The sequence below is a fragment of the Mizuhopecten yessoensis genome, unplaced genomic scaffold (assembly GCF_002113885.1).
Source record: "Mizuhopecten yessoensis strain PY_sf001 unplaced genomic scaffold, ASM211388v2 scaffold4775, whole genome shotgun sequence".
In the NCBI taxonomy this organism is placed as follows: Eukaryota; Metazoa; Mollusca; class Bivalvia; order Pectinida; family Pectinidae; genus Mizuhopecten; species Mizuhopecten yessoensis.
This window is the reverse complement of record NW_018405715.1, coordinates 157,710-181,261: the sequence shown is the minus strand read 5'-3', so window position 1 is coordinate 181,261 and position 23,552 is coordinate 157,710. Positions and strand designations below refer to the sequence as shown.

General features: G+C 37.5%; 1 protein-coding gene across 1 annotated transcript in view; it reads right to left on the bottom strand.

Annotated features, from left to right (window-relative positions):
- Nucleotides 1-23,552, bottom strand: part of LOC110449673 (glutamate receptor ionotropic, NMDA 2B-like) — an 83,093-nt gene that overhangs the window by 24,588 nt on the left and 34,953 nt on the right. The window contains exons 3-6 of the mRNA XM_021496684.1: nt 4,868-5,070; nt 4,316-4,441; nt 3,951-4,084; nt 291-492 (exon numbers count right to left, since the gene is read on the bottom strand). Of these exons, the coding sequence (XP_021352359.1) occupies nt 291-492; nt 3,951-4,084; nt 4,316-4,441; nt 4,868-5,070 (665 nt within the window). The remainder of the gene's footprint in view (nt 1-290; nt 493-3,950; nt 4,085-4,315; nt 4,442-4,867; nt 5,071-23,552) is intronic.

Here is a 23,552-nt window from a genome sequence, read left to right as displayed (position 1 = left end):
TGCTTTAAGTATTAAGAAGAGGAGGTAAACCACTGAACTTATCCCATTTTTGTGCTAGTTTACGGTGCTAACGTTAGGTAATCTTATTCAGTAAGAACTTTAGTATTAAAATCTTGATGGAAATGCGTAAACTATCAATGACATAACCAATTTCATTATTTTGTTATGTTCTTTTGATAATATTCATCTAAACCGAATTCCGCTCGTTTGCCGTTGTATGCCGCTTTCATTAGAACTCACTGACCATGGATACGTGCTACCCTGTCACGTGACTTCCGAATAATACTCACTTGTATAATTCCTCTCCTACATCCCACGTGGTGGAGCTGTTGGAGTTGTTACAGGAAACTCCCGGATGTAGCTGGTCCATGCTGTAACCCAAGCTGCTCATCTTCTGCATGGCGTCCATCCAAGCCTCGATAGCATTCTTCGTTACGTTGGCCACCAGGGCAGACTCTAGGTCTGAGCCGTACTCACCCCTATACGTGATACCTGGGGACATCAAGTTTCACGTTACTGTCACTGCAATGGTCGTTTCACAATCTACAGTCTTTTATTTTGACATTGACACAGAATATTTTTGTTGTACTATTGACTAAAACACTTAAAATGATAACCGCTATGGCGTGTAAAAACTTTACTAGATTGAATTCGACGATATATTCCGTTGTCAATGAAACTTTGTATTGAGCCTGTCATGCTTCACAGAAAACGCAAATCACTGTTTGGTGAATTAAGTCATTGAAAGGGTATATCTAGTTACATAACTATACTCCTTACTTTGGCTAAGTGTGTCCTTACTGTGGCTAAGTGTGTCCTTACTTTGGCTAAGTGTGTCCTTACTTTGGTTAAGTGTGTCCTTACTTTGGTTAAGTGTGTCCTTACTTTGGTTAAGTGTGTCCTTACTTTGGCTAAGTGTGTCCTTACTTTGGCTAAGTGTGTCCTTACTTTGGCTAAGTGTGTCCTTACTTTGGTTAAGTGTGTCCTTACTTTGGTTAAGTGTGTCCTTACTTTGGTTAAGTGTGTCCTTACTTTGGCTAAGTGTGTCCTTACTTTGGCTAAGTGTGTCCTTACTTTGGCTAAGTGTGTCCTTACTTTGGTTAAGTGTGTCCTTACTTTGGTTAAGTGTGTCCTTACTTTGGTTAAGTGTGTCCTTACTTTGGCTAAGTGTGTCCTTACTTTGGCTAAGTGTGTCCTTACTTTGGCTAAGTGTGTCCTTACTTTGGTTAAGTGTGTCCTTACTTTGGCTAAGTGTGTCCTTACTTTGGTTAAGTGTGTCCTTACTTTGGCTAAGTGTGTCCTTACTTTGGTTAAGTGTGTCCTTACTTTGGCTAAGTGTGTCCTTACTTTGGTTAAGTGTGTCCTTACTTTGGCTAAGTGTGTCCTTACTTTGGTTAAGTGTGTCCTTACTTTGGCTAAGTGTGTCCTTACTGTGGCTAAGTGTGTCCTTACTGTGGCTAAGTGTGTCCTTACTTTGGTTAAGTATGTCATAAACTTTGCTGAAGTCATATTCAACACTTGGAAATGGAAGAATTATATACACGGTAACATTGCCATCAATTTCCAAGGGAAACAGAAAAGCTGATCTTCCTAACATACGGAATTATATTTTAATGAAACTGTTCATCAAATTATAAGACAGCTTTTTCAAATATTATGCCAGAAAACAGAACACTGAAATCCTTGATCCAAGCAAACGCCCTTCCGATAATCAGGAACGACAAACAAAAAACGACACAGGGATCTTTCGAAGAAAAAAGTTACAAATAATACAATAAACTAAAATCAAATCAGCATCACGTCTTTGTTAGATCCTGTCTGCAGACACTCGTTCCGTTTCAGTCAGAGCACCTATTTTTACAAAGGGTCAGTAAGTCATTGAAAACGTTCAGAGTACAGCTATTAAGCTAGTCCCCAGTCTGAAGGACACGTCCTACATTGAGTGATTACAATCACTGAATATGACAAGTAGACTGAGGTCTACAAAAGCCTTCATGGTATAAACTAAGCAAAAAAATGTCTTCCGCCTAAGATCAACAAGATTAATAATAGAGGCTCTAAATGCTAGGTGTAGGACACATATGAGACGTATCCTAATATCTCATTCCTATTCTTCTTTAGACGAGACTTAACAAACTCGGGCCTTATTACGTAGTTAAGATAACATTATAAGCGGTTGGCGTCGAACTGGAGGCTATTTTAATAGCTCTTCCCATTTACTCTCACACTTCTAAACGCAACAGGAAGTGAGTATATATATCAGGATGCGCCTTATACGGAAGAAATAAACGTTTATAATGGCGTCGATAACAATAAACCAAAGAACCAATATGATCGCTTGTTATGTCTTCAATAATGTTCAAAATCTCATAATGTCTCTAAACCTACCATACATTAGAAGCTCTTGCAATGCAGTTGTTATTGGATTAATTCATACCATATACGTTTGTTTGTTTAAGGAGTTACTTCCTCGTAACAGCTAACGTTATAGGGAGTCAGTGGTACTGAAGCCTATTGTTTATCGACCACAGAGCGCAGTGAACATACTTAGAATCAAACGTGCCTCAAAATTCCCACATTCGCCTCCCGTTCCAATCACACCCCTGTGTAAAAAGTCATCCCTTCCCATCTTCCCGTTCGCCAATTCTCCCCCTTTTACCCCCTCCTCTCTCTTAAATTTCCCCATCACATGTCAGCCTCGCCCAGGTGATAATCTCGGTAAAATAAAACAGTTCCTACATGTATATCATTAATGACTAAAACCGTCTCCGTAGAGAGCAGTATTCTTCTTCCTGTATTGTATAGGGTTGTGGGACTGTCACATTTAGATTAAAGCTGGTAATAAAAAACCACAAAGGTAACTTTGGTGTTATCTCAGACGCTATGAGACGGCCCGAAGTCGTATTTAAATTAAACCCTATTGTCCAACTGTTATCTAGTGAATCCATTACAAAAACGAATTGACAGAAACGTTGTATATTGATGTGAAATGTGGCGCATTGCTTCGACCGTTCCTGTAAGTCCTAAACTAGCCTTACATGTTGATAAACTACAGCAACAGATTGCAGGTCATATGATGCATGTAAATGTATATTGTCTATTCTATAGTACGATTACGAGTTGGCAGTGTATATACAATTGGTATTGAGAACGCGTGGAGAGAGTTCTTAGGAAGCTAAGGGGCCGACGAGTGTGATATCGTCTCCGCTATGTTGAATTTTTGCTCCATATAAAATCGGGAGTGAAGACTTGTGCATGTTTGGTTACATGAGGCTATTTCCTCTAAGTAGTATGCCAACATTTATATATAGGTGGGTATTCCCCTGACTACGGGTAGTCCACATATACTTGAAAACATTCAGTTTGATTAAAATACCGCAATCCGCGCTTGATACAGTCTTTGATAAGGCGAATGTCATTAAAGCTTTCACTGATGGTCTGAAGCCCTCGCAACCTCTTATAAACCATTTGATTTTCTATCATGCGCCTGTCCACTGACCCTTACTGGCAGTCTGATATATAATTATGCCATACAAATGGTTCTAGCAGTTTGACTTTCTAGCATGCCCCACTGTTGGGCTATTGTTCCAGTGTAGCTCTATACGCCCAAACCGGCAATCTGTCTTCACTAGCAGTTCAAAACCCTATAGCATGTCCCCATTTACAGTCTGACCTCCTAACATGTCCCACACTGACACAGGGACAACATATCACACCCGAGCTGAAGGTCTGACGTCCTATTATACCCAACTGGAGGTTTGAAGTTCTACAACGCTCACACTGGCAGACTGACGTCATAGAACATTCCAAATGGAGGTCTGACCCTATGGAGGTCTGAGGTCCTAGCATACTCTCAATGGCAATATAGATTGGAGAATGGAGAAGGGACGGCTCTAAACCGTATATGTCTTGTATTCGGTTGGAAAATACAGGGAAGAACAAGTTCTTACCGAATACACCGAGTGGTAGTTTGGTGGTACGGGATGGGCTGCCTATACTGGATGACGTCAGTATCCACAGGTAATCCGGTCCCGCAAGGCCTAGGTCCTGGGCCGCGTCCATAAAACTGTAGGTGTGCAACCGACTGACCAACAAAGAATAGACCACACTATTAAATGTCATAACATAAAAGATAATGTTTCTTACTGATATAACCCTTGTAATGTCTTAATCATATTAATAATACTTTGCACCCATTGACCATATTTATTTGTTTTTTAACAGGGGCTCAACATATAAGGAAATATCGAAAAATGACCAATATCTAAGACATATCATTTTCAGTTTTGCATTTCAAAAATGTATTTGCTGTTACCCAGTGTGTAGAAGGTAAACTCTCGAGTCTTTGTGATTATTTTCCTTTAGAAAATCCCTTGTCTCTTCATCCACGTGATCTATGTCGTAACTTCCGCTGTACACCAGTGTCGTCACCAGAGTTAACCTACGAGCCAAAAGTGGAACTGTACACAAGCAATGTCGCAACAGGCAATCTTTTGCACTTTCGGCAAATCATCATGATTGCAAATATCATGACAGCGTGTTAAGTGCTCACCTTCATTTATATATAGGCAGAAATTAAAACGGGGCATATCATTGTTTTGGGCCGAAATTTATCAATTTATATTGTTTACTTACATTCGAGGAAAACCCGTATACAAACTTACAAACGGAATACCAATTAGACAATACACAATACACCGGAATCGATGTACATCCTGATTATTGTACTTAAACCGTTATCAGTAAATACACTACATTGAGTAATTTTGATTTGGTTGATATTACCACGCAGACATATGTTATGCTAGAAGTTTATAATAACGGTCAACAAGGATAACTCAACTTTAACAAAAATGTCACAACGTACCTGGGTTTTCTTGGGTATCCTAAGTAATCATTATTCTGTTTCACCAATGACGTCACGGCATTGATAAAGTCAAAGCTGTTGACCTCTGATGACGTCACGATGGTGAAATGTGTCCAGTTGTATCGGTAGAGTAGCTCTATGATGACCTGAGCCTCGTGGTATAAAGTGGGGGACAGTTGAAGGGTGCGTGACTTTACCTGGTTCTGTAAGACACACATGGGTAAAAGACTATTAGTAGATTATTATCAATGGTTTAAAAGGCATTTTTGTTCAATTTCATACCGGCATTAATATTGACCTTAATATAGATATTCCCTTCTACTTTCGATATTGAAGTGTCTGTGTCGTCAGCGCAAACACGATTCCTGCAACAGCCTAAGATCGAGTTGCGTTCATAGCTCTATGAACACAAATTATCCTGGTAATGCTTATAGAGTAACTTGCAGTGGAAATGTAAACATATAAGAAAGACGATATGGGTACCTATAGATAAGTATATAGTCGAGGGTAGGCACACATTTCAACTTTGTTTGCATGCAACACAGTTCCATTTAAACATATTCCATGATGCACGGTAACGTTTCTTGCATAATATTTTTAAATGCAAATTTGTTGCATACCAAAATAAATGGCACAATACAAAATGCACTTCAATCCGTTCATTACGTTTAAAACAACAAACATCTACATGTAATCAGTTTTCGTCTTCCTGTGTGAAGTCGGTTGGTTCAAGTTACAATTTAATCAAAATACAAACAATGTTCCGAAATTGTTTCCCAAAGGTTGGAACAGACACTTTTGCAGGAACCACGTTGCGTTTCTATGGTTGCCAGTTCCGACGGGCGACAAACGTTGATTGAAAATCATTCAGGACAGCCCGTCATCATTTCCGAACGTCCGGATTAGACTAACACCAATGGGTCCGTATTAATGAAACCGTTCTCATGCTCAAGCATAAACTAAGTGCTCAAACTGACTTTCTTGGATCTGGCATGAATCATGTGACAATGTCAAAAAGTCATGTGTATACTCTTAAACAGTATTATGCGATAAATCTATTTTCAAAGTTCTTCTTAATATTTGAAAAAAAGTGGTTTTCTTTATTAGTTTTTCTTTATTAATTTGTATCACCGGAACAAGAAATTAAACTTGAGCACAGAATCTGAGTTCGGGCATGAGAACACTGTCATGAAATACTGCCCCAAAATTGATTCCCAACGGAAATAAATGATTTTTTCCCCCGATTGGAAAACATTCATGTGTAATGATAGGTCTTGTTGCTATTGGATTATAACAATGTGTTCAGTTGGTCGGTCTATATGATAGCTGTCATACAGCAATGCAAATATGATCTAATGATAACGAAATAACAATCTTTGAATGGAAAAAATGATGATTGACATGCAATCTAACATGTAACAATACCAAAAATCTGCGAAACGCGATATCGGCTGTAAATAAGTATTCACATGTAGGCGAAATAATAGTGACGATAAAGGCTATTATAAAGGACTTAAATGTAGGCGAAATGATAGTGACTATAAAGGCTATTAGAAAGGACTCACGTGTAGGCGAAATAATAGTGACGATAAAGGCTATTAGAAAGGACTTACATGTAGGCGAAATATAAGTGACGATAAAAGCTATTTATACGCTTAACGAAGCGGTGAACGCACATTTTTCGCGCATGTGATATTTTTCATTGTTACACCTCAAGTGATTTGATTGGTTGGGAGAAAATTAAACAAAAATCTCTGTCACCCTCTGAAAATGCATTGGTTTTAAGGGGCGCGGGTGATATTGCTATGAGACAGTGAAAAATATCACATACGCGAAAAATGTGCGTTCACCGCTTCGTTTCCCAACCGTGATGGTCACAAGAACGTTTGACGGCAACAGCCAAGTTTATCAAGTGCCGGTGCGATAGCGATTGTAAACAGCAGACTATCAACAAACAAGATGTCATGATCGAGGTTTGCTGCCGTTTCTGAACTGCAAAGACTTTTGGTGTAACAAAATAGATATGACATTCATTAGCAGGTGATAGTGAATATTGTCAACCCTATAAAACCCATTGTCACCCGAGGCGAATTTTCTCGGGTTGAAAATATTCACTGTCACCTGCTAATGAATGTCATATTTATATACTGTCTCATGGCAATATCACCCGCGCCCCTTAAAACCAATGTATTTTCGGAGGGTGACAGAGATTTTTGTTTAATTTTCTCCCATCCAATCAAATAGCTAGAAATTCACTTGAGTTGTAACAATATATGATGTCCTATTATGGCGATATAAGTTATCTTTATATGACGATGTAAGATTTTGTTTCTTTCCTGATAATTTGGGTCGCAACTGATCAGAAGGCCTAGTTACATCACGAAGGATACTTATTGTTTTAATGCAAAACAATATCAGTTATTTATTGAGGAGTTGCCTATTGGGCAATTCATGTAACTCTGCTTATATAGTAAGATTTAGGCTGCCTGGTTATAGTAACACGGTTACTATGGTAGCTTATTTAATGTGTATTGCACCAAAGCTTATCAATCGTATTGTTAGGTGGTGAGGCTTATCCATGATATAGTTAATAAATGAGTCCCCTATCTCTATTTACCTGTATTGGTATAATAGTAGATTTTTATAGTAGTTGAATTTATCAAATGTTACGATGCCAATTTCAGTTATGCACAACTACATGTACTTGACGCCAGGATGCCATTTTCTAGAATTCTAATAGTATTTTAAGTAAATGTACAGTTTGATACGATCGATATCGAATAAATGGTGCTCTCTCACTGACTCCATAAACGAAACGAACATTGAACTTCTTAGCGCAGTCGTCTATTGGACGCTAATTCGTATCGTCCGCTGATAAGAAGATTGGTCGTTTGGTATGAGCAGCTGACCAATCAGCGTAGTCGTCTATTGGACGCTAATTCGTATCGTCCGCTGATAAGACGATTGGTCGTTTTTTTATGAACAGCCGACCAATCAGCGTAGTCGTCTCATCGGCGGACAATGCAAAACTAGCATATCAAGAAAACGTGGCGGTTTTGATACATGAAAATTCATGAACCGCGATATTGACCTAAAACTCGTATCACAGACAGGTCATAACAAAGAAATCCAATAAGGCATGTGGGCATGTGGTTTTATATTAGACAACAAAATAGTCGTATATCATGTAAAATTAAGTTTTGTACATGGGGTAAAATTAGCGCTGAAAAGACGATTAGGAATAGTCTCCATGCCAGTGTATAAGTCTGTTTAGCCCAATCTGCATACAAATTTGAATTCGTGAGGGCCCAGCTCGCCGAATAGGCCTTCTTGGACACTTTCGTAGTTCGAAAACTCATCGGAATAGTTAAGCATTTCTTTTTATCATTTAGTACGATTTACAACACATCAGAGAAAAAAGAGAACAGAGAAAACAGAAAAGAAAAACAATACTAGTGCAGACGGGGATTTTTTTCGGGAGAATTATTAACATCGTTGCCTAATACTATTACTTATTTACGGAACGCTTGGTGGTCATCTCTACCATGCCATTGTGTTCCACAGGTTTCATTCCTCACAGTTCCTGGACCTACTAATTTGAATTATGTCCACATTTGCTATAGGTTTCATCACTTCCATGCCTAATACAGATTGCCTCACGCATAAACTCTCTATATGTTTCATAACTCCAATACCCTAGTTTGGAAAATTTCTTTGTGTGAAATAATTGTATGTGTATGTGTCTTCTGACACCAGGCTACACATTTCAGTTGTACGGCGTTAAAACAAACCGGGAAACATTTGTCTTCTCGCGAGATTCGTCACGTGTACGGCACAGACTCTGATCAGGATGAGCTTTTCAGATTAATGGTGGATATTTCTGACATATAACATAAGCACACGTTTAAATAGGTCGTAGGGTGCACATGAATTTTTAACATGCAGAAGATCAGAAGACACATTTTATTCAGTATATAAGGACGATCTTGGCAGGAATGAGTAAAAGGGTGTTAACGAAAACAGTGAACATACGATCTGGTGAACTAAAGGTGATAATTTACATGGTCTGGAACACGACGGTGACAATGAACACAGAAAGGCGTAAAAGGGTGTTAGTGGATACTGTCATATGCTCAGGGGTCATAGTCGACAGTTATCATATGGCACATTTGTCAATTTTATGTGGCCTGATTTCACAGTTTTTATTTAAGTGTTATAGGACAATATATCTCACTGGTCAAATGACAATAATTGATTTAAATTGTAATAAACAATTTCTCGTTGAATGAGGATAAAAGTTCCAAAATAAAATACCCTTATCTGAAATGAACTTCTTACCTAACATTTTCAATACGTTGTGATTGCGTGAAAACTGCCGTACAGAAAAGTGTGTAAACGTGAGGCGGACCAGTCAATCTTTCATCACACCCAATGTCATTGTAATACAGTAAACTCGCGGCAATATATCTTGATTTGATTTGGCAAAAACAAGCAATGATTAACATCAGATATTCCCGGTGTCAATGAGCAAGCTAGACTAACGCGGAATGATTCGTTTCTACTGACACCAGGCTACAAATTTCAGTTGTACGGCGTTAAAACAAAACGGGAAACATTTGTCTTCTCGCGAGATTCGTCACGTGTACGGCACAGACTGTGATCAGGATGAGCTTTTCAGATTAATGGTGAACATTTCTGACATATTACATACACACACGTTTAAATAGGTCGTAGGGTGCACATGTATTTTGAACATAGGGGCGACCTTGGCAGGAATGAGTAAAAGGGTGTTAACGAAAACAGTGAATGGTCTGGAACACGACGGTGACAATGAACACAGAAAGGCGTAAAAGGGTGTAAGTGGATACTGTCATATGCTCAGGGGTCATAGTCGACAGTCATCATCTGGCACATTTGTCCATCGGAATTGGAGCTATAAACCGAGTGAGAAACCCGATGAAATAACTAAGGCCGCAGGGCTGAAAACATGTTTTAATCCGAAATAACAAAACGATAAGCGTATTATTATCTTCATGTTTCCCCCTCATAAGAAATTCGACGGTTTAATACACCCTGCGTTTGTCGATACGTATTCACATTTATGTTTCGCAATACAACAAACGTCTGTCAACAAGTAGCAATCTTTGTTGTTGTTAGGTCTAACGTCTGCTTCATTAATAACAAACGTATATCGATTACTCAAGATCTGATTGGCTGACATCGCTACGCAATAGATATTCGAATTTACTCAAATAAAAACAGTTTCCGCTTGCAAACGAATGGATGGCGACATTCATACAGAGAGTCACCGTTATAAACCTTTTAACCGAGCAGTAAGCAGCCTAAACTTGCTCCTATAAGTGTGGATAACTGTATCCCCCTTTGATGGCCAATAGGAGAACATTCATACAGACGTATAATAAAGGGCACTGGCTTTTGGATGCTGTGGATACAAGGTTCGATGGATACTGTCTCAAGCTGAACGGTAATAGGGGACAGAGTTTGGTGTTGGTCACAGCGGTGATAGCTGACACGGTTAGTGTATAACAGACATAGTGGACAGGACCTGACTACGAGGATGATGGTGGTCAGCCTAATGATTCAACGATATAAATGAGCACGTCGGTCTGGTTTTAGAAAAGTAAAGGACAAAAATCTCAAAACAACCGTTCTCAGTGACATCAAAAATACATCGGAATATTGGCAAATACTTCAAATAGGTCCACATTGTCAGTCATGTTGGTTTGATCAATATATTCATTCTGATTCTGGAAAGTAAAAATGACAGCAGTCGTATCGATTGATCTACAACGTCAAATTCAAAACCTTGTATAAGCCAAGTCCACATATCAAACTTTCATGCGTTTACAAATGTATATGTATCTCTGACACACGGAGGTTACCCAGGGACATGATAGTTAGATAAATTTCAAAACGTGTATCGTTGCGAATCTCTTAAAAGCTCCCAATCTACTGCATTTCCAGATTTTGCAATAAATGACGCAACATTTCCCTTCTTTATGAGGCTTGATGCATCCAACCTTTTATAAAATAAAACTAAATCACAATAAACATTACAAAATGTAAGTCAGTCAACTTCCCTCCGCCTATTAAACCTGTTTCCTGGTGGACATTACAATGTCAAACAAGCTTTATACTTGCAGTAAGTAGAGTGTTCTTTCTCTATTCTCTCTTTGGCTTGTCATCCTGTCATCTGTGTGTTTTTTTTAAATCCCCAAACGACAGAGTCACGGACTTGTAAACAATCGTATTCAACAAAAAAGGACGTTTTGTTAACCCTACACCAATAGTAAAAAATCAAATTGACCGAGTAATTCACAAATATACCCATACACAGTAACAAGACAAGGACCCATAGTAACAGTGGGAGAAACGCGTGTTTTCGTTTAGTTAAGCATCAACACTGAAAGTGAATCGTAAACTTTTTTGTTTAAGATATGTTTAAGAAATGTAAACAGACAAGTAGAGGCCGGTATGTAGGAGGAGATATCCAGCATACATACGATACCAAACAGCCGTACATCTGGTGGAACACTTCACTGTCGGATCTCCGCGTAACTGTAATTAATAGGGACATGCACTTCGTACACAGGTTAACCTGGTAAATGATTATGCAGCACCCCTGTGAACAAATCCGAAAACATTCAAACGATCTAGATCTCGTGGCGTATTTTAATGCCCCGAACTTTAAGAGAAGGGGAGAGAAAAGTTTCATTTTTGTTTTACGTACTTCTGCTTGAAAAGCTGGTACTTGGACCATTCTTTGACTATTGCTTGCGAACGATTATTTTTCAAACGGAGAGATAAGTGTTTGGAAAATTCCGAAAAGACACTTTGGATGTGCTTCATCCAGAGTAACTTATAAGGGAAATCAGAAATGACCCTGTAATTGATATCGTTCTATTTTGCACATTTCTGTTTGAAAACTATGAATATAGGCCGATCTTTATGTAACAGGCCTGACTAACCGATAACAACATGGAAAAAACACCATGTCCCAAGGTTCATTCAGTCATCATTTTGGCCTATATAATTTTACATTAAGGCTGTAACCGTTTATAAATGTGATGGACCCCTGTATTTAAAGAAATGCAGAGGTGGATAGAGTATAGCGCAAGGAACCCTAGTAGGAGAGATTGCGTGTGACAAGACCCAACTCATCAGGCATACCTAGACAGAGGTGACAGCGGTGTTACTTAGGATAGAGGACGCAAATGACAATGTAAGTATGGACTAAATTTAAAATATAAAGCTTGGTTATAAAACAACAATAAACTGAACATAAAATCTATGTTGACCGACAGAATCAGACAAATGGCACGGCTTATTGTTTTATGAGTGCCGTCACACCGTTGGTCTTGAAAGCCATTATTTGACACAGACGCGAACGCTGTCATCACGGTCATCTCAACGTTTGTAAGTCCATTGCTGACATATGGCCGCTACAAGCGTTCTGGAAACTGAACATTGTTATTCTGACGCTATTATGATTACCAAAGTCGTAACCACCATGGGGTTTGTCTACACATCTTCTCAACTGTTGCCTCGTAGGAGGCTATGGTTGTAAAAAGCCGAACAGATAAATTCCATCACGGAGATAAGAATCCTCCATGGCCATCACACAATTACCGTCACCACCAATTTGTACTTAGGTTTGTTTATCGACACAATTTCTGACAGTCGTTCCCTTTATATTCATATATAGAAACGGCAGGGAACTAGATTGTTAAGTATTACCACCGAGTACAAATGTACCGTGTTTATCGTAGATATTCCGGGTCATTGATATTTGTGTTTCAACTTTTTTTTACAAATTAATAACATAAATGTTAAATATTTTAATCAGGGGCATCATCACACCAACTAAACACCGCAGTGTTTTCTCTAAACTGCCATATAAGTATGCTAGAAGAACGTGTTCTTGAATACTATCGTTTCGGACTTTGGTAATCATAATAGCGTCAGAATAACAATGTTCAGTTTCCAGAACGCTTTTAGCGGCCATATGTCAGCAATGGACTTACAAACGTTGAGATGACCGTGATGACAGCGTTCGCGTCTGTGTCAAATAATAGCTTTCAAGAATACTATGCAATTCTTCAGTCAATATTATTATTTGGCGAAATAGAAGAAAAAATCATTAGTCGATTAATTAAAAAAAACACATCCCATTACTAAAAAATGGCAAACCAATATAGAAAGATGAATGCAAAAAGAATTCTTAACAAATATCGTTCCTGCATAAAAATAATGGCATCATCAGTATATTATCCCCATTCTGTCACTACCATCAGTACATTATCCTTATTCTTTACACCATCAGTATATTATCCCTATTCTGTCACTATTTTCAGTATATCACCCCTATTCTTTCACTACCATCAGTATATTATCCCTATTCTTTCACTACCATCAGTATATTATCCCTATTCTGTCACTACTTTCAGTATATCATCCCTATTCTGTCACCATCATCAGTATACTATCCCTATTCTTTCACTACCATCAGTATATTATCCCTATTCTGTCCCTACTTTCAGTATATCATCCCTAATCTATCTCCATCATCAGTATATCCTCCATATTCTATCACCATCAACAGTATATCATCCCTCTTCTTGCACCATCATCAGTATCCCTATTGTTTCACTATCATCAGCATACCATCCCTATTCTTTCTCTACCATCAGTATATCATCTCTATTCTATCACCATCATCAGTGTATCATCCATATTCTCATCCCTATTCTTTCTCCTTCATCAGTATATCATCTCTATTCTATCACCATCAACAGTATATCATCCCTCTTCTTGCACCATCATCAGTATATCATCCATATTCTCATCCCTATTCTTTCACCATCATCAGTATATCATCCCTATTGTTTCACTATCATCAGTATATCATCCTTATTCTTTCACTATCATCAGTATACCATCCCTATTCTTTCACCATCATCAGTATATCATCCCTAATCTATCACCATCATCAGTATATCATCCCTATTCTTTCACCATCATCAGAAAATCATCCCTATTCTATCACCATCATCAGTATATCATCCCTATTCTATCACAATCATCAGTATATCATCCCTATTCTTTCACCATCATCAGTATATCATCCCTATTCTATCACCATCATCAGTATATCATCCCTATTCTTTCACCATCATCAGTATATCATCCCTATTCTTTCACCATCATCAGTATATCATCCCTATTCTTTCACCATCATCAGTATATCATCCCTATTCTTTCACCATCATCAGTATATCATCCCTATTCTTTCACCATCATCAGTATATCATCCCTATTCTTTCACCATCATCAGTATATCATCCCTATTCTTTCACCATCATCAGTATATCATCCCTATTCTTTCACCATCATCAGTATATCATCCCTATTCTTTCACCATCATCAGTATATCATCCCTATTCTTTCACCATCATCAGTATATCATCCCTATTCTTTCACCATCATCAGTATATCATCCCTATTCTTTCACCATCATCAGTATATCATCCCTATTCTTTCACCATCATCAGTATATCATCCCTATTCTTTCACCATCATCAGTATATCATCCCTATTCTTTCACCATCATCAGTATATCATCCCTATTCTTTCACCATCATCAGTATATCATCCCTATTCTTTCACCATCATCAGTATATCATCCCTATTCTTTCACCATCATCAGTATATCATCCCTATTCTTTCACCATCATCAGTATATCATCCCTATTCTTTCACCATCATCAGTATATCATCCCTATTCTTTCACCATCATCAGTATATCATCCCTATTCTTTCACCATCATCAGTATATCATCCCTATTCTTTCACCATCATCAGTATATCATCCCTATTCTTTCACCATCATCAGTATATCATCCCTATTCTTTCACCATCATCAGTATATCATCCCTATTCTTTCACCATCATCAGTATATCATCCCTATTCTTTCACCATCATCAGTATATCATCCCTATTCTTTCACCATCATCAGTATATCATCCCTATTCTTTCACCATCATCAGTATATCATCCCTATTCTTTCACCATCATCAGTATATCATCCCTATTCTTTCACCATCATCAGTATATCATCCCTATTCTTTCACCATCATCAGTATATCATCCCTATTCTTTCACCATCATCAGTATATCATCCCTATTCTTTCACCATCATCAGTATATCATCCCTATTCTTTCACCATCATCAGTATATCATCCCTATTCTTTCACCATCATCAGTATATCATCCCTATTCTTTCACCATCATCAGTATATCATCCATATTCTTTCACTATCATCAGTATATCCTCCCTATTCTTTCACTATCATCAGTATATCATCCCTATTCTTTCACTATCATCAGTATATCCTCCCTATTCTTTCACTATCATCAGTATATCATCCCTATTCTTTCACTATCATCAGTATATCCTCCCTATTCTTTCACTATCATCAGTTTATCATCCCTATTCTTTCACTATCATCAGTATATCCTCCCTATTCTTTCACTATCATCAGTTTATCATCCCTATTCTTTCACTATCATCAGTATATCCTCCCTATTCTTTCACTATCATCAGTTTATCATCCCTATTCTTTCACTATCATCAGTATATCCTCCCTATTCTTTCACTATCATCAGTATATTATCCCTATTCTTTCACCATCATCAGTATATCCTCCCTATTCTTTCACTATCATCAGTTTATTATCCCTATTCTTTCACTATCATCAGTATATCATCCCTATTCTTTCGCTATCATCAGTATATTATCCCTATTCTTTCACCATCATCAGTATATCATCCATATTCTTTCACAATCATCAGTATATCATCCATATTCTTTCACAATCATCAGTATATCATCCATATTCTTTCACAATCATCAGTATATCATCCATATTCTTTCACTATCATCAGTATATCATCCCTATTCTGTCACTATCATCAGTATATTATCCATGTTCTTTCACCATCATCAGTAAAGCATCCCTATTCTTTCACTATCATTAGTATAGCATCCATATTCTTTCCCTATCATCAAGATATTACATGTATCCCTATTCGCTCATTATCATCAGTATATTATCCCTATTCTATCACTATCATCAGTATAACATACTTATTCTTTCACTATCATCAGTATATCATCCATATTCTGTCACTACCAATTTTGTGTTGCTGGCAGGATATTCTGCTGGCAACGTATCAAGTGAGAAGAGGCCATTTAGACGTCTCCACAATCTCAAGCTGCCTATCGACGTACAACAACAACAATAGATCAGTTTTGTAATTCAATTCAATATTGTTTTGCTAATTTTTAGTAAGATAGTAACCTAAGGGCAAATAACAAAACAACAAAAATATAGAGAAACTTCTAAATTTTGAACAACATATATATTAACACAAGTATATGCTGGACTAAAATGTATATATACCAAACATCAAACAAAACACAATGTATAATGTGTGCACGTAAATTACTTTATAATGTAGAATTTGGTTAAAAAAAAACGTTTTTCACCAGAGTTAGAAATATAAACAGTTAAACATATTATAATTTTTTGTGTAAGTATTTTAATTTTCAGACACGATCAATATTTAAATAAAACCCCTAAAGCGAAATATTTTTCAAGCGCATTTTGCAATTGTTTTTGCGGTCTTGAGGAACAAAACTTCTAGGAAAATACAATATAGATTCTAATTTTTTGTTCAACTTGATGGAGACCGAGGTTCCTGAAATGTTCACCACATCCATAAGGAACTGCTCACGATTCGACGCTCCTTATTAAAACATGATTACGATTTGATAATAAGATATGAATATTATGAGGTTTTTAAATTTGATGGTTCTGATGGTTAATTGTTTTCATCATATGCGGAAAAGGGAACCATCAGTTATAAAATGGCTGATTTACAAAATAATTGACAAGGGAAAAAATTGAAACTCGATAGAGGATCGTTACACATTAATTTTAGGAACAACTTGTCCATAGTTAAAAAAAAAAAAAAAAATTGATTTCAAAGAAATAATTGTAAGAAATTATACAGAAGTCACTTTTGTGCGTGTATGGAGTTTAAATAGCATTGGCATTGTGCCAATAATACACACGGTATGATATTGTCTTTAAACATTGATAACCAAATAGAAAGTTATATACGTTAACCTACAAAAGATAGTGGAAAAGCATGACCCTTAACACCGATCAATCTGTTAATGTGTGATTTGTAAGAGATGGTGTGTCCTTGACTAAAAGTTGTCGGGGTCAATATCTATGACTACCACAGAGAACACTTACACGTGGAGAGGACCACGAAGCTTGCTTACTAAGCTAATGTCTGGCTCGGTCACTTGCTGCTGGCTTTCGCCTTCCTATCAAGATTGCTAAGTGAACAAGGCACAGATAAGACTCCCGAGACCTCGCGGTGGTGTTACCGTGTTTCCTCCGGTTCTCCATTTCTACTGCGAGTCCCCCTCGGGAGTCGCCAGTCGATAGGCTGTCGTGTAACTGACAGTGTATTTGGGGATCAGACCAGATACTTTTATCACTGCTGGCCCAACCTGTCAGACTAAAACGTAATAGGAAAAACAAGGACAACAAGGCCAGAACAAGACTACGTCCAGCCAGACATGGTTGTAGCTGGGAAACTTTACGACTATAAACTCATTAAGACTTGACGGCATCTGCGGTACTGTAAATTAATTAATTGGGTCCGCTAATTGATTAAGTGGTTACCATTATCGTACAAGACTTTGGACTATAGTCGCATGACAAAATCTAATCCGACATATATAAAGGGAAACGGAGATAGGATGTGCCGTGTGGAAAGTCACTAATAATATATACCTGTATACTCAGACGCACGGCGCGTTTCATGTCTTCTTGGTTAACTAAAGAGATGGATTATGCTATAGACACACACCTTTACTTTACATTAGACTTGGAGCTGCCATCATAATTGTACAAATATCGATATAATGATAAAAAAAATGATATACATGATTTCTTTATTCAATTTACAAGTGTCAACATAACCGTACTTTGAACTCAAAATTGATAAAACTAAAACGAAATATAAACAAAGATTTTTTTAACGATACAGAATAGGTGTTGGTAGAAGTATATGTAAATCCAGGTCAAATTGAAGTAATGTCACGTCCTCAAAGGTTGAACCGGTGTAGTGGCAACGAAATAACAAGGTACACAAAAAATCGACCTTCATATCACACAAGGAAATAGCATTTTTCCGAATGATATTATGATGGCGACTATAAAACTTCGCCAATACTCTTCATCAACCAGCAGTTCTCAAAACCCTGTGTTGTAAGATTGTCCGTCATTGTCAACATCTATCACGAAAATAAATAATTTTCTGAGCATGCTCGTGAATATTGAATCAACAGCGACATGGAAACACCGTAGGGTTTGGGAGCGAGTATGTTACTCTCAAGAAAGGTGAAGTTCCTGATAAAAGATCGTCTAGCTTGTCGAACAACAACTGTAGTAAAAAGTCATCCCGTTGGTTTTGTTGTAAGTTCAAGTTCATGAGTATATAGACGATCTACGTGGTCACTATTTCTATGTTTAAGCGCATCATCGATATATCTGAAAGAGAAATCGAAGGACTTGGCGCTTTATAATAAATTAAGCCTGGTATCAAAATAAAAGCAAGTCGACCAGAAGCGGGGCACAGTGTCTTCCCATAGGAAAGCCTGTAGTATGCCGCCAAAAAACAACAACAAGCCCATCAAAGTCAGCCAATATTGACAACAAAGAACTTATTCATTCTCACAGTGTCATCCCCTATATACTTCATTTCCCTCTGTGTTGTGTTTTTAACTAAACAAACAAATATTTATAAAGCTGACACCATTTCTTTAAAAAGTCGTTTCTCTTTAGTTGGGAATAGGGTAAGGTATAGTTAAAGGGAAATAGACACGTTGAATGGTTTCATTCTTGTTGTTCACTTTGAAATGACGAAATAAAGCAGATACAAGTATAACAAGTATAGAAAGGCAAAAACTAGCGGCAAATATTTGTCCTTTTTTGTTTACTTTGTCTTTGTGTTGTTTATTTTGTTATTTTTGTCCATTCTGTATGAGTTCTGGTCTAAAAGATCTCGTGCCGCTATAAAGCAACACTGTTACAATTGTAACGTCATCACGTGGCATGTAGAGGGTTGTTTGGTGTCAGAATTTGTTCCCATCTGTCATACAGATACAGCTCAAAAACAGTGACACTGAATCGATAAGTGCCCGCATAGTCGTTTACCAGAATTATAGTGAATTATTGGCGGAAACATAATAAAGTAAACGGGACTAGCGAGAAAATAAATATTTAGACAGGATAGGTCACGGCCAGAGGCCACGGTGACATTGTGACGACTGTAAGAGTTGTCAACACAGAGTTATGTGTCCCGACGTCTCGGACCGACTTGCCACGCGACCAATAAACACCGATCTTAATAAAGCGTCACGGAAGCTCAGGGTTCACAGACGACCGATAGCAACGCGGGAAATTGAACCATTGTCTAGCTGTTGACATTCGCAGACTTCTTCGGGACACTGGCAGAGTTGAGGTTACTGACGTATGGATTTCATAACACACTCAAACGTACGCATTATCATAGAAATCAACTAAGTTAGCATTTGCATATACACACGGGGCTGTACTCAAACCCATCAATATTTCCATCAACCAAAACCTCAGACAGGAATATTTCTATTAATATGCAGACTTACATTTGTATGTCAAACGCACCGTAAATGCATATTGCAATGCGAGGAAGCAGAAGCAAGCCATACATATACATATGTATGTTTGGTATGGCGGACAACTGACGAATTTCATCACAACGTTAGCGGTCAAAGGTTCAATGGTCACAAACCCAATTGTCATTCAACCCAACAGGTGTCACCCGAGACCAGATGACCAGAACAAATGTCCGAAAGGATGAATAACAATTACAACTCAAATGGTCAACAAAACCATCCAACGTTTCCATATTTAATATGTTTACATGTTCAACAGAACCATTTAGCACAATTATTGGTAGTAATATGTAGAACAAAAGGTGATGCGTGGAAAATAGTCATTAGTCCCCGCGATCAAGAAACTATTAAGACGTTTGATTTTGATTTAGCCACTCACGTATGACGTAACTTTTCATGACATTATTTCTGACAGGTTAAGTCAATACTTGGGACAATTTAAGACTTGAGATCGTTTCATGATTTCGGGGCCAGAACTTATGGTCATCGCAACCAACAGACATCAAAACTACTGTCGCTAGAATCAATGGTCAAACCCTAACCCTAGCGACCAACGTAACAAATTGTTACCAAATAAAAACTTAACGTAAGCAATAGTTTCTAGAACCTATCCCAACGATCACCAGACAAATTTGTCAATAACAGTATAGTCATGCACACAATCTTGTTTTATATTGATTATTTCTCTATCACTTGTTTCAGGAACGGTTAATCAAAGATACATCCTCTACGTCTAGATCCCGTCACACCACAGTCAGATCACCGGGCACGTCGAGCGGTAACTCGGATAAAGAAAAAAACCACTTCTATGATATTTTTTGTGAGATAAGCCTCTATTATTTACCTTATGTAAAACTATCTATACGGGTAATTCTGCCAGAACGACAATATTTATATTTATAATAAACCAGACCCCCACCTCCTAGCTCAAAAAAAGGAGAGAGAAAAATAACTTAGTAAAAGTATGTGCTTCAAGAGATACTTTTACTCTTTATGTTGCCAAAATATAGAAGCCGATGCTTGGCAAGGCACTTTTTTTCAAGGAACGCGCGTACAACTGCACGCGCATTCCCCGAGAACTGTTTGTTTCATGTGCAATACGAGGTCCGGATAGCTTTGTATTCTTGATGTATGATGCTGTTTGGTGTTAAACAAACATTAACATTTTTTTTTTACAGTAACATTTGATGGCTGTTGCACATCTGATGCAATTTCCATGTCTCCCTTACACGCAATCTGGCTGATAACGTCGACAATTAAGTTGTAAACTGCACGGGTAAGTAGCAGCACCGGTTTGTGTGCCGTTTCGATACCATGATCATTCTAGGTTTTTTTGTGTTCTGTATCTCAATACCACAATAACGAAAACAGTGGATATTAAAATTAGCATGCATGCAATGGGTTTATTTTCCAGAAAATATTCGATGCAATAATAGAAAAACCTAATTTGTTGAAAAATAAAATTGGGGATAATTGCTTTCTAACATGAAACGTTCTCTTTATACCTAAACTTCATATTTCTGGCGTTAGCAGTCAAGAAATACTTCAAGGGTCGCTAACCTCAAACAGTTTCTGTCAGAAAAGAAAAGGTTTGAAACAGTTCAACGATGAGGTATTAAGTAAACAGGAATAATTCGTGTTACCTTTAAAACGTACATAATAGAGCATTACGCTATGGAAGCGTCCGCCGCGTGGCGGTTATAAAAATAAACTCCAGAAAAAGCACGTTTACTTGAACCCGTGATGTCCAGATCAATAGTTCGGGTAATGCATAGTATTCGACAAATCCGATGATGGTCCGATAGCGTCAATCGGATAACTAGAGTATAACAGCTAAGTTTATATATGGCATATAGATGGTGTTGATTTTAAATGTAAGTAAAAAGCGAAAAACGAAAATTGATAACGATTTGGAACATTTCATGACAACTAAAACTGTACAACATTTTAAAAGTATTTTAGAATCCTGTATCCAGAATGGGCAATAAAACATAGATCTGTATTTGAGGCGCACTTACTTGTTATTGTACATATGCCGTTATTGTGTGTGTTACATGTGAATATTCAGTTAGGTTCATTTTAGGGAGAAGCAAAAACAGACGAACCGAAATATAATTCTCAATTAAAGTAACAGAATATCAGTTCTGTTCATAGATATCGTAATATGCAATAGCGAATAATGAAATTTACACTTACGTATGCGCACAGTAATGCCAGCGTACCCATGGTACTGTCGGGGAAATATCACACTCCCTTCTTATACTCGTACTAATAAAATAATTGATACATGTAACAATACGTGTATCTCGAAATAATTGTACATCTTAAAATATCCTAAAAGGTTCTGTAGAATTGATACAAATATCCAATAGTGCAATTTTCCAGATAACCATTTTAACGCTTCTGAAGTATTTATGAAGAACGGCTCAAATACTTACTGGAAAACGCCTGCAGTAATTGTATTGTCTTAGGGTGCAAGCTTTAAGTGTGTGACACCCAGAAATTTACATTAATGCTGTGTTCCAGCACACGCCAAAATAATTTTGGATGAACTCCAATATAATGTATAACAACATTACGAACCGGCACACTGATTTATCTTGTTTTTTTATCCGAAATATGAAAAATATCAACATAAATAAGCATTCTCTCATTTTCAACTGAAGAGTAGAGATCTCCTGACATGTACGGTATTACCGACATGTACATAAATTTACTCCAGAACTGCACAGTAAAACAAACAGATATAAGCCACTCTAGAGCGCTTTACATTACATAGATATAAAATGTATACAATCAATATAATTAACCTATACATTGACAATACATTAATCAATAAAATTTTGAGGATTTTGCCGGAGCTGCCTTATCAGGCGCTTACAACTAGTCCTATGCCACTTGGCTAATATCTCCCTATGTGTATGCCTACGTGCGTACTGGAGATGTACTTGCCGACCTGTACGGTAATGTACAACCGATCGCGACTTGCACAGCAATGATCTTCCATACACGTATCATTGTTACATTTTTGTGTATCAATTGTAATGTTGCGCGGCGATAGCACTCACACTCAAGTATACTGTATAAGAGAGTGAGACATCATTAGATCAATTTCTCTATCAGCATGTATCCTGGTGGCGCTGTGATCGCTTTCATTGACAAACACAATCATCTGCGCGTCGCTGGTTACATCAGTATATTTATGTGCACTTTATATGATCCCCAAGTGACGATCATAATGTGTTTTGTTTCGTTCTGCCGCACGATTTCAAATTACTGAATCAGGATTTTCTTTTATAGGAATTGAAAAAAATATAATGAAATCTGGAATCTCCTACTGTATATACTGTAAATATCTGTCCACTTTCTATACTCTGTTGCTATTCTTTCATGCAAATATCTGTCCCTTTGTCTGCTTTATTGCTATCCTACACGGTAAATATATGCCTCTTTCTCTTCTCGACTGCTATCCTGTGCTGTAAATATTTGTCCATATTTTTACTCGATTGCTACTCTTTACTGTAAACAAATGTCCTTTTTCCTACTCTGTTACTACCCTTTCCATTAACTCTTCATATGGCCTCGTGCTATAACGATATTAAATCCTACACAGACATACGTTGTGCCTATCGTATACACTGTCACACAATAACAATCGGGCATAACGATATAAAACAGACAAGGGGACATTTGTCTTTACTGCAGCACTGAAATAGGTCAAATGACATGTGTCCGTACTAAGCACAGAAAGAGGCAAGAGGTGATTTGTCCTCGTGCAAGAGGGTATTGTTTCAGTCCCTTTTTATTTTTCACATCTTTCAGATAGGACACTATTCAACAATTTTATATGACTTGGATTTGATAA